The 12,802-nt window shown below is 50.3% G+C and overlaps 1 protein-coding gene across 1 annotated transcript in view; it reads right to left on the reverse strand.

Annotated features, from left to right (window-relative positions):
* Positions 1-12,802, reverse strand: part of SMG1 (SMG1 nonsense mediated mRNA decay associated PI3K related kinase) — a 2,768,248-nt gene that overhangs the window by 1,065,525 nt on the left and 1,689,921 nt on the right. Inside the window, exon 46 of the mRNA XM_069647131.1 lies at positions 8,189-8,379. Within this exon, the coding sequence (XP_069503232.1) occupies positions 8,189-8,379 (191 nt within the window). The remainder of the gene's footprint in view (positions 1-8,188; positions 8,380-12,802) is intronic.

The raw sequence follows: 12,802 nt of genomic DNA on the forward strand, positions 1-12,802 counted from the left end.
GGGGACGCGCGGACACCTTCTTTGAAACTCGAGCGCGTGGCCCCGGGCCAAGGCGTCCAGCACCCAACGGTCGGTGGAGATGGACTCCCACACGCTGACGAAGCTCGCCAGCCGGCCTCCCACCGGGGTGCTTCGGTGGGGGCCCGACCCCACGGTCGGTTCAATCCTGCTTCGACGAGGCTTTGCCGCCTTGACCTCCTTGGCGACGACGGCGGGGTCCGCCAGACTTGCCTCGTCCTCTGTAGGCCTCCTGAGCCGACGAGCGGGCCGCTCGACGGTAGGTGGAGAAACCACCGCCTGAACTTTTGGAGGCGCCCTTGCCTCCGCTGCTCCGAAAGGGCGTCCGCCGTTGTTGCAGAACTCCAAGGGCCCGGGCCGTCTCGGTGTCCGCTTTAATGGCCTGAAGGGAATCGTCCACTGTTTTCCCAAACAGGTTGTTCCCATCGAAGGGCATGTCCAGGACTCTGGTCTGAACGTCTTGACGGAAGTCCGTAGCCTTGAGCCATCCACGCCGCCTAAGGCAAACGCCGTTGCCCAACTGGCGGAACCCAGTGTCGGCGATGTCCGTCGCAACGGTAATGGCGTGGTCCGAAGCCACCTCACCTTCCTGCAGGATCTCCAGGGCCTCTGCCCTCTTGTCGTCCGGCAAGAAGTCCAGTAGGGGAGCCAGTTTGTACCAGAGCTCCCTGTCGTAGCGGGCCACGATAGCCAAGGCATTGGCCGCTTTAATCGTCGTCGCCGCAGACGAGATGACTCTGCGTCCCATAGCGTCCAATTTCTTTCCCTCGCCGTCCGGTGGGGAAGTCGATGTGGAGGCCGCACCCCCCCCCCGCTTTTTTCCTGGCCGCCGCGGAGACAACGGAGTCCGGGTTAGGCTGCGCCCGGAGGCACAGGGGGGCCGTGTCCGGGACCCGGTACTTCTTCTCGTACCGGTCCCTTCTAGCTGGCGTCGTGGAAGGGTTCTTGAGGAGGGTGAGGCCCTCATCCCAAATGTCGTCCAATAGAGGCACTGAGAGGACCGTCTTCCTCTTGGCCTCGCGCCGCTGATAAAGGAAACCTTCCTTCTTCTCCTCAGGGCAGAGTTGGAAAAGCTCGGATGCCCTGGTGATCATGGAGTGGAACGATCCAATCTCGTCGGGCGGAGAAGCCCTGGTGGGAGGCGACGACGGTACATCCTCGTCGTATACCTCGTCGTCCGTATTCGTCGCTGCCGTGTCAGTCCCCGTATCATCCCCTCGGGTGGACGGGGAGGAGGGCTGGAAGGGGCGCGACGGCTGAAAAGGAGGCGGAGGGTGGATCCTTCTTTTCTTGGTAGGGGGAACACCAGAAGGTCCCGGTTCTGGGTCCCCCGACGGGAGAGGTTCCGTCGGCAACGGTAGTCTCGTCCTTATCTCTGAGCATAAGGACTGTATAGCCAACAAAATGGCCGACGAGTTGTCTCGCGGCGCTGGCAGAGGGGAATCCGACGGGCGATCAGGGGCCCCGTCGGTACCCTCGATGATGTCGTCGTCACCTGCGTCGGGATCCATCCCGACGGGCCGGTCTTCTTCCACGCCGAGGCCGTGGCTTAAAACTTCGACCAGCTCCTCCTCCGAGGTTGAGGCCGAATCTACGACGACGCCCTGCCCCCCCTTTTTCTTCCCCACGGGGGATTTCACGGGGGTCCTATCGATGGGCACAAAAGAGGACTCCCTCCGAGGTGGCAGGGAGACTCTGAGCCCCGAGGTCGCCACCACTGGTGTAGCCCCCCCCACAGGCTGAGCCAGGGCCGCCGCGACAGTTTCGATAGAGGGCTTGGCCGGATGGATTAAGGCCTTCACCACCTTAGGTGCGCTCACCGCCTTATCCTTGAGGGGGGGACACTGCCTCGCTCCCCCTCCGATGGGGCCTTCGAGCTCGACCGGGGCCTCTCCAGGAGCTTCGCCGGGTGCTCGGCCTTCCTCTTACCCGACCCAGAGCGTTGGCTCGTGGTTGATGGTGCCGGGGAGGGTGCGCCCTGCCTGGCGCCCGTAGAGCCCGACCGTTCGGCGCTCCCGGTGCCAGCGGACTCGCGGTGCTTTGCCTTGTGTTGGACCCCCATCGCCGGGGCGTCCTCAAAGGTCTTAGAAGACCGCTCGGATTTCTTCCTCTTCTTCTCGCCTGACGGGCTCTTCCCTTCCAGCCAGTTGGCGAGACTTTGATGGCGGTCCTTCATGGTCCGCTCCGACATGTTGCCGCAAAACGCACAGTCCTTCTCCACGTGCGTCTTGTCCTCATGTAAGCAGTAGAGACAAAAGGAGTGTTCGTCCTCCTTAAAGACGTTCTGCAGCTGGCATCCAGGGCAGACCCTGAACAGCTTTCCGGGCGTCGAGCATCCCTTCTCCTGGGCCATGTCCGGGCCTGAGAAACTTCTGGAGTCCTCCAAAAGCGTAGCTCGACGAAATCTTCACCCTTGAGGGGCGCAGACGAATCCGACACGGGTACCCGTTGATCGGATGGAGAGTCGGTGGAGCTTGAGGCTCTTTTGACCGAAAAAACGAAGTTTTTGAGAAAAAACGTGAAAAAATAGCACTAACGCTCGAGAGCAATAGCACGAGGATCCCAACACATGAACGTGCGGTAAAAATCTGAAGATGGCTGCCAGAGGCGGTGCTTAGATAGAGGGCAGTCATTGGCTGTGGTCAGTGTGAGGCAGAGACCAGTGATTGGTTGTTACTACGAAAGACAGATCAGAAACGAAACTGATACTGGTTTTTTCTTTACCGAGGATTCCCAGCCTGACGACGGGGAATATTCATGAGCATGTGAATCCATGCCAGACCCCATGCTGGAGAAATGGCGGGACCTACTCCTGGACCGAGACCCCCCAGACTTACGCTGACGATGCGGAGAGTCACCCCTCGAATCGTCAGGCGAAAGCCCAGTGGATCTCGACTTCCGGGGCTTGGCCACCTTACCTACAGAAAGCTTCTTCTTACGCTCCCGCAAGGCCTTCGATGTAAGCGACTTGCAGTCTACACAGTCATCCGTGTCGTGGTCCTCACCGAGGCACCAGAGGCAGGCGCCGTGCAAATTCGTCGACATCTTGGACCCGCAGTCCCGTAACTTCTTAAAACCCGGCCGCGGGGTGGAAGAAGACAAAGACATCAAGAAAATCTTCACAACGAACAGGTTCGAAGAACCGAAAGAACAGAACACAGGTGCGCCAATATCGCCGAAGCGAACATGTTCGTGGAAAAAACGGAACTGAGGCTACGGGCGTTGTGCGTCCTACTTATAACATCCGGTGACATCGGCTCGATGGAGGCCATTGAGGACAGCGTATCGACGTCGTCGACGCAGGACGCAGAAACTTTTCCGAAGCAGCACAGCTGTGGTGATTACCTGTCAGATATGGAATACGTTGGAGGACCCAATCCCCTCGAAAAGTGCTATTAAGATGAGATATTCGTAATTTAAGATTGGATAAAGGTGTACAGAAACATTAAAAGTAAACAGCTAAAACTAGTGTATAAAAATTGGATCAAAGGAAGGAAAGCAGTTCAAAACCAGAAAGACTGAGATAACATGCTAAAACAAATTGCAGGCAAATCTAGGGACGGTATTTGGGCCCTTCTGAATGAAGCAACAGCCAATACACAAGCATCAGTAAAATCAACTCAATATCACAAGAGGCTTGGGCAAGTCTACTTTCGTGAAATGTTTCGGTCACCCTTTCCCAATATGCATTTAAACTTTCACACTGGGTCTACCAAGCATGAATTCCCGCTAGAAATAGAAGATATTAGGTATGGCATATCCAAGCTAAGTCGATCCCGTGCAATGGGCCCTGACGGACTACATAATGGTATGATCAAAATAAATCCACAGGAATGGGATGAGATTTTATATCGAATATATAAGAACATATTTAAAATAGGTAAAATCCCAGCCACGTGGAAGAAGTCAATTATCCTTCCAATATTCAAAAAAAGGTAATAGAGAGGATCCTAAATCATACAGACCTATAGCAATACTGGATTGTCCAGGAAAAATGTTTGCTCGATTGCTCGTGACCCAACTAAGTAAGTGGCTGGATAGTGAGAAGATACGTGATCCATTTCAAACTGGGTTTATTCCCGGTTTAGGGACAGCCATAAATATAGTAACATTGAATGGCCTAATAAAGTGGTCCCATCATCAGAATCAAGCAATCTATATTGCTTTTTTAGATTTTACGATGGCGTTTGACGCCGTACCGCGAGAATTGCTATACAAAAAAAAATTGATAGATCAAGGATGTCCTTGGGAAATCTTGAAATGGCTAGAGTTGTATCCGGTGGATGATCCGGAGGCCTTTTCTGAAAAGGAAGGCAGTAACCCTGGGCTAGTGTTTCCAGTGCCCAAGCATATGAAGTAATGCCCGGCCATTCGTTCATATGCTGAGAGATTTTGCCTCCCACCAGGGTCTTTTGGGTCAAGACCTCAGAGTGGCTTAGAGGCAGCTGCAGCAGCGGCTGAGGGGACAGTTGCCGCTGCTGGGGCTGATCTAGCACCCTTTCCTCGTCCACCACTAGGGAATCTTTTTTGTCCTCTTTGACTAACCTGTCCTCCTCCTCTTCCAAATGAGAAATAGAAAGACCCTTCCAGGAAGATGAACCTGAGTAGGAGTGTTGCTGAGGTTGTCGTATGGAGGCGCTAAGTGACTTAGCCGCTACCTTAGAGGTCTGCAGCTTCTCCCGACTCTCATCCGCCTTGCTGCCGAACAACCTCAAGCCGTCAAAGGGCATATTTGAGTAGCCTGGCCTGCACATCCGGTGCAAAGCATGACTTTCTCAGCCACACAAACTTACGTAGCACAGTGCTTGAAGCCATGGACCTGCTGATGCTGTCAGCAGTGTCCAGTCCTGACTGGAGAATCCCCCATTGCCTCCTTTCCATCTTTCACAATAGTCAGGAAGCTGCCTCGTTCCTCGCCTTCCGGAATGTGCTGAGCCACCATGCGAACAGTCCCACAGGGTGTAGGTAAACCTCAAAAGGGTACAAGTAACATTGGTTGACTTTAAAGCCATACTGCTCGAAGAAAAAATCTTTGACGCTACAGGAATCGACACCGTCTTCGGCAGAGGTGTCGATGTTGCCGACGCTGGCTTCGATAAAGTCGAAGGTGTCTTAGGCAAAGGTGCCATCGACAATAGTGTCGACAAAAGCTTCGACACTGGTGTTGATGAAGGTTTGGAACCCAATGCCATTTTGTCCGGCGTTGCCTTCGATTTATGCACTGATAGGCTTGTCGACTTGCTCTTTTTCTGAGGTATCGGAGAAGGTTCCCCAGACGGTACCCTCGATTTCTCGCCGGATTTAGAGCAGTTAGTAGTCTCTGACCTTCATCTGTAATCCGAAGGATGAGCTGGGGCACGGTCTTCGCTTGAATTCTTCGAGGGGCCACATTCTCCCAAATATTTGCATCATTGTGGCTCAGAAAGCCTCCCATTTTGTAGGGGAATCATGTTTAGAGGAGGAGAAGATGTTCAGTGACAGCTCTTCTTTGCATTCTTCGAAGAAGATTTTTTTTTAACAGACTCCTTGATCGAGACTTCTTCGACTTACACCGGGACGAGTCCCTAGACTCCCCAGAGTCTTTGTTCCTCTTCGAAGAGGCCTTTGAAGTTTCCCTCTCTACCTCCAATTTACCTAGTCGTTCCTTGAGAGCTTTTCCTCTTAGGGCCTGACAGGACCCGCAGTCATTGGTCAGGACGCAGGTACCACAGGCAGACGTGATGGGGATCAGTGATGGACATTTTCTTCCCGCAATCCCGGCATTTTTTAAAACCAGTTTTTGCGGTCGAAGGATTAGAAGATGAAGACATCTTGATGAAAAACTAAAGCGCCGTTTCAAACACACGAAGCGAAAACTTTTGGAAAAACAGAACTGACGCTAGCGGGCACAGCTCGAGTTACTTGTACTGCGGATGACAGACGCGCTTCGGCAGCACTCGAGGGACATCGACATCAAGCACAGCGCCCTCTGGTGTGGAAAAATGTTTTCCGAAGCAGCAAAGCTAATTATACAAATATAAAAGATGAGGAATATGTGGGAGGACACAATCCATTCGAAAGAGTTTTTGTTAGCCCATTCCTGACATGGTTTTGTCAATCATACTTCATTATTGAGAAATCCTTAGCCCCCCTTAGGTGTTTTGTCCAACCCATACCTTTAACCCTAAAGAATAAATGTATAGTTGTTGAACCACATAAACAGACAGCGAGAGTACAAGCGATTTATGCGAGTGAGCGCATGAGAGTGCATGTGTGGGTGAGTCTGTGCATGTCAGTGAGTCAGAGTGGGAGAGCAAGTTACTGAGTGCAAGTGAGCGTGTTTTGCAAGCATGTGTGAATCCGTGAAAGAATGTGCGTGTGTGCAGGAGCGCCTGTGCTGACATGCGAGTGGGTGCAAGGGTGAGTGTGGGCCAGAGCCAACAATCTCCAGAGCCAGCCAGAGCCAGCAATAGCCAGGGCCATGGCCGGGGCCAGGGCCGGCAATGGCCATGGCCGGGGCCAGGGCCGGCAATGGCCATGGCCGGGGCCAGGGCCGGCAATGGCCATGGCCGGGGCCAGGGCCGGCAATGGCCATGGCCGGGGCCGGCAATGGCCATGGCCGGGGCCAGGGCCGGCAATGGCCATGGCCGGGGCCAGGGCCGGCAATGGCCATGGCCCCGGCAATGGCCATGGCCGGGGCCAGGGCCGGCAATGGCCATGGCCATGGCCAGAGCCATGGCCAGAGCCATGGCCATGGCCAGAGCCAGAGATGGCCATGGCCAGGGCAAGAGACGACAATGTTTTGCACACATGAAAAAGCAACTTTCTACAAAAGTATTTACTTAACATTAAAATGAGGGATCGAGACTCTACATAAGGTGATTAAAGAATTCAATAAAGTATGCTCTAGATGAACCGCTCCACAACTGACCACCACAAACAATGGCTGCCCCTGCAATCACCCTTAAATAATCCTGATTTCTTCCATCTGTCTGAGGCTGTCAGCTTTCGGCCCCTCCGTCCCACCACTGGATGGAATTCCTGCACGACTCCCCTTCATAGGCCATTAGCAAGTTAAGACTGTTTGTGACCCATCTCTGGGCCTAAACTAAGGGCTGGATAGGGTTCCAACAGTACCTACAGAGGCTGGCAGCACTCATCACTTACCCATATTCAATACAGTCACCCCCTGACTTCCATGCCAGCTCAGATCTTGTTCCCGCCCTCTCCCTCATTGCCACAGATCTTAGTACCCCCCCTGATTAGCTGAGGCCAAGGTTCAGCACCATGCTACAAAGTGGCTGAAACCTTTAAGTCCTCTGTAACTCCAACTGGCTAAGTTTGGCAGACCTCTACACTGGCAGTAGGGGAGAGGAAAAGCAATCACCATATCCCAAGACCGCTCTCCTCATCCCATGAATTCTTTGAAGATGGTTACTATCGCCAACCGATCAAGTGGCTGTACTTTGAGGCAGCCCCCTCTGAAGAAGACTGTTGCCACCTTCTTATGGTTAAGGCTAGCGATCCCCCACCACAGACAGGAAGAAAACACCCTCCAGCACTACTGGGCTCCCACCCCCCGCCCCCCCCCCCCCCAACTCTTGCCTAGCCCCTGGGCCTTCCTTCCAACCCCCCTGCTTTTTTATCCCCTTGCCCTGGCTGTCAGCTATCCCCCATCCCCTTCCCCCACTGCCCCCCTTTTTGTTCCACTTCTTGCTACTGCACTTGCACAAGCCGAATATCACCAGGCCTAGTAGGGCAGCTATTGTTGTTTATCTTCCATATCACTGCTCTCTCTAGTCTTGTGGCGCCTGGAAATACCTTTTTGGATGAATTGTGCGCCTTATAAATATCTTATAAATAAAAACAGCAAAGCCACTGTTGAGCAGCTCTAGCACCCATTCTGACTCGCCCTCCTAAAACATATCCACCTTTAACTTAAGAGAACCAACACCGAACTGGATGAGGATGCCAACAGCAACTTGCTACAGTGTTTGCCAGAGTTATCTGCAACACTTGCCAGAAGTAGTCAGGCAAAGTGGTCATACAACGTATGCTAGTCATGCCACATGTACAGAAAGTGTTCACATTTGTATATGGAAGTTCCATTTCTGTTTTAGCACTGTTAACAGATCCCAAAAAGTAGTAAGTGGTGATGAATTTCCAAAATGCATACTAGAACATTACCAACCTGTTCTGCAAAGTTTGAGTTGGGTGGTCCGATTCTTCTGCTCCTTCAAGAAACTCCCTTTCTTCCAGTAGCTTTCCATGTAGCTTCTCAACCTCCATCAGTTCTTCTTGCAAATTCAAATACTCTTCCAAACTGCTGTCTAGTTTAGGCAGCAAGGCTAGCATCTCATCTCTGTTCTTAAACCAATTTACCTGTTGCATACACAATTCAAGATGGATACTGTTAAATTCTCGGAGTAGGAACTGCAATTTACCAAAATAAAGACGCTGTTTATACAAAAAATGTCATCAATCATAAATATCTACTAAAGGAAGACAAACACTTCAAAAATTTGACTGTGCAAGTACACAATTCTGACCAGAAGAAAAAGTGCAGTCTAATAGACTTTATCTACTTGGTTTCGCATGTTGAATTTTACTTATACACTTGACTATCACCTTGGTCAGATCATGCAAACACAGTAAGGACATTTAGAATCAATCTAAAACATTTTGTGTAAACCAAGATGGCAATGCATCTGGTTAATAGATACAGCAGTTTAATTAAATAAGGATCCAATTAATGTGGACCTTGCCGGTGCAATCTGCAATTTAGACACAAACGCTTAAAAGTTTTTCCTAAAGTTATCATCTTAAACCTACTTTACTGGAAAAGAAGTTTAGGTTAGTTTTACTATGGCTATGACAAAGACAAGGGGGGTCATTATGAGTTTGGAGGTAACCATGGCGCTATTAGCGCCATGGCTGCCTCCAAACCCATACCAACTCCGCCCTGGTGAATGGAGCTATTACCGCCCCATTCCAAGGTTGGCGGGGGCGGTAATTCCCCATTCACCAGGGCCCTTCCCCATTCCCATTTGAGCCCCGGTAGGGCTCAATGGGAATGGGGAAGGCGCTAATAACGGTACCGCTAATTGCGGTACCGTTATTAGCTCCAAAGTCGCTTTGCGGGTCCTGTCCTTAAAACCAGGCGTTAAGGGAGGACCCGCAAAGGGACCTCGGAATAGGGCGATAAGGGATTACCGGCACCGGTGCCCTTAACGGTAATCCCTTACCGCCCGGGTCGTAATGAGGCCCAAGGACTAATGGATTCAGGAGCCAACACTTGATTTGAAAACCGTTTCTCAAAACAATTAGATTCTCATGGGTAACGACTGGCACGGAGGGCTGAGGCAGGTGGCCACAATGGCCAGGCATGTAAAGAGGATGGCCCCAGAGAGACAGGCGGAATCTGCTGTGAGAACTTACTAGCAGAGTGACACTTGCCGCCATGCCAGCCGCTCAGAATGTAGAAATGGTGTGGGCAAGGACATTGTTAAGGGAGGAAAGATGGCGGCCAACTTCAAATGCAGAAGAGCAGGGAATATGGGCTATTGCAGCAAATTCAGCTTGCATTTCCTGTCTCCTGGTTGGTCAAGATTGGGGATCAGGTTGGTAATGGTTAATCACTACAAGGAGCATATAGCCAGAAAACATTTGGTGTGTAATTACGACATTTCTCACACAGCAATGCAGCAATTTCTACTTTTGTGCAGGCAAGCATGAGACTGTGGATCTGGGGTCTGTAGAATAGAGATTCCCTGTCAGATGCCCATCTGGCAAGGACACTGAATATTGCTGCCCACCACCCGAGCAGGCAGTCAGTCTTCCACAAACAGTAAATATGTCAGGAGGTTTAGGGTGAAATATTTGCCTCGTGTGTGACTGCTCAAGTGGACCACTTCAACTTCAGGGTCAACCAGAAGTGCAAGCTGTTCCACTCAAGGGAATTGTCCCCAAAGGTGGCTCTAGCAGACGCATTGATTAGTGTGGAATTTGGCTCTCCTCTATGCATTTTTCATATTCCTGTCATCCTGCAGGACCGTCGGAGAGTGAGGAGGTTCAGACTCATGATCGCTCCAACTATGCCCAGTAAATGTGATACCCTGAACTTTTGGACATTTACATCCATCCTCTCTGGTGCTTCCCAGTAAGGGCGGACCTGTTCTCCCAGTCAGAAGGCAGGATTCTCTATCTGAGCCTCAGCATTCTCAGCCTTCATTCTAAGCCGATGAGGCGCTGAGATAAAGATTGGGGACGTTCCCTGTCCCCAAAGGGGAAGACCCCCCCGCCCACCGCCCTTGTGAGGCTAGGGAGGTGAACCTGCTCTGCAACTACCTTCCGAAGTAATAGAGGCAAGTGAGACCTCAGCAGTAGAGACTCCCCTTTGGGGACAAGGACTTTCATTCCTGTGAGAAACTTTCTAGAGAACATACCAATAACATCTATTCTAAGATATCCTGCAAAGATTTAGGCGAAGAAAATATCAATATGTGCTATTGTCAAGGAGGAAACTGCAAGTGTTGCTTTAACCGAGAAATCCTCATTAACTGGGACGAGAAGGATGATCTGTGGAGGAGAACAGAATTCATGGAGGACAGAGAGAATGGACTTTGTAACTGCGCCAGAGAAGTCCCACGGCTACGTAGCATATGAAAGGGGAAGAGGCAAGAGAGAAATAAGAAGCCTGCAAGTTACGAATTGTCTCGCAAAAGCCAGCATTAAATAAATGCTGCACACTCGGCATCCACAAGTTATGAGAGGGCAGGAACCAGAGAGACGGGTGGCGTCTCGCAAGAACGAGCAGGAGAATAGTACCGTTGGATGCATAGCATCCTAAAAGCGGCAAATTGAATGAGAGGAAGAGTGGTGGCATGACAACAGGAAACGTGTGGTGGACCTGGGGTGCAGTTAATGCAGGTACTGTGCAAGCAAAACAGAATAAACCGGTACCTGGGAAGCCAGAGAGCCTTCATTTACGGCAGCAAGAAAGACGTGAAGGAACAATCAAAGGCCACCTGACGATGTTGACAGACAAGGAGGAAACAGAGGACCCATTGATGTTATCCCTACCAGTCACAAGTAACAGGGAAGACTGGAGACAGGAGGGGGACGGAGAACCATTATTGGAACGATCCTATTCGTCACAGTGTGGAGAAAGTCTATAAACGCCAGGGAAGTTCATAAGAATTATTACTGGAAAGCTCATACTAGTAGCGGTTAAGAGAACATCACTTTGATGTGTAGAGAAGTTAATGACATTTGTTACTGGAACACTCATACTCAGCCCAATGCAGGAGAGAGCAATACCTAGTAAATAGCCAGAAGGGATAAGGAGAAACGGTGTTGGAAAGTTCATAATCGTGTCAATCAGGTATGATATGATATATGATATGGCATTTGTAACCCGCCTATACACAGGTGTTTCAAGGCGCGAGACTAAGAAAAGGTGAGACTAAGAAAAGAAGAGAAATCACAAAACAGAGAAAGTATAAAGGTAGAAATGTGTCAATATTGGACAACCCTACAAGGGGAAAAAGGGAGCATCATTTGATATGAAAAGTCAAAAGGAAGAACAGAAAACCGCAGCCCAAGAAAAGAGCGGAAAATCCCAGCAAATACTGAATGTACTGTGTGAATTGATAAAAGTAGTCACCAGAGACTAAAGATAACCTATTGAGCTGAAGTTCAAAAGCAGCAAACGCAACAGGAGAAGGGAGTCATTCTATTAGGTTATTTGGCATTTATATAGCGCTCTATATATCATTGGTATGACCTCAAAGCGCTGGTAGGTTGAACGCCCTCTGGGATCGCAGTCCAAATCAGTTGAGACAGTAAGGTGTCATAGGGTGCTTGGGTGCACCGATGATGTGTGCAGCTGATGCAATTGCTACATGGTAGCTGCATCCTAGCATTAGGTGTGGTGGTATTTTGATATCAGTTGAATGTGTGCAGTCTGGAGGAAGGACACCAAGACTGGGTTCTGGCTGCATTACGCCTGTATGGTACGCTTATGTGTGCAGATAGGACGATTTTCGTGGGGTATATCTGCGTGGGCCGAGGGAAGGGGGCCATGGGAGCGGTTGTGGGAGAAGGGCAGCATTGCCGCACATCATTATTTCAGTTTTCTCAGGGTTCAAAAGGAGGTGGTTAACTTGTCATGCATCGGTCAATATCAGAGAAGCTTCAAGGTCGGGACGTGGGTTGGCCCTTGTCATGGGGATTCTCTGGTCCTTAGTTATTAGGTTTGAGAGGATTAGTTTGGACGGTGGACAGATTAATTTAAGACTTTTCACTGATGACTGACAAGCACCTTAGCAATTTTTGTTGGGTAGGGATTCCTCAGGAAAGTTAGACCTTTATCTTTTTCTTTAATAAAGAATTCATTCAAATGAATCAGAGTCTGCGGCCTCCGCCTGACCCACCACATATAGTGTCAGAGGCGGGATTGGGACCAAATGATAAAAGTTGGGGACCCGTGCAATTTAACTAGGTTAACTCGAAAGGCCAAACCGCCCACGGTCGCTACCGCAGAATCTATCAATTTTGACCTGCAGTACCAGTGAGATCATGTTCAAGCCGGTTTGCGCCTGTATATAAACGTAAGAAGCGCCCTCTTTTCACTTGTTAGCTTAATTTGACTAGAGTGTTTTTGCTTTGCTGGATATGGTTTGATTTTTGTGGACATTTTGGGGAAACTAGTTGAAAACTTGCCAGGATTTGTAAAGTAGTGGCTTTGAGACCACCTCAACCAGTTTTCCGGCAGTATTTTTGTGCCTTAATCGGGCACATGAGC

Source organism: Ambystoma mexicanum, chromosome 2q (assembly GCF_040938575.1).
Source record: "Ambystoma mexicanum isolate Mex_15411 chromosome 2q, UKY_AmexF1_1, whole genome shotgun sequence".
NCBI classification, from domain to species: Eukaryota; Metazoa; Chordata; class Amphibia; order Caudata; family Ambystomatidae; genus Ambystoma; species Ambystoma mexicanum.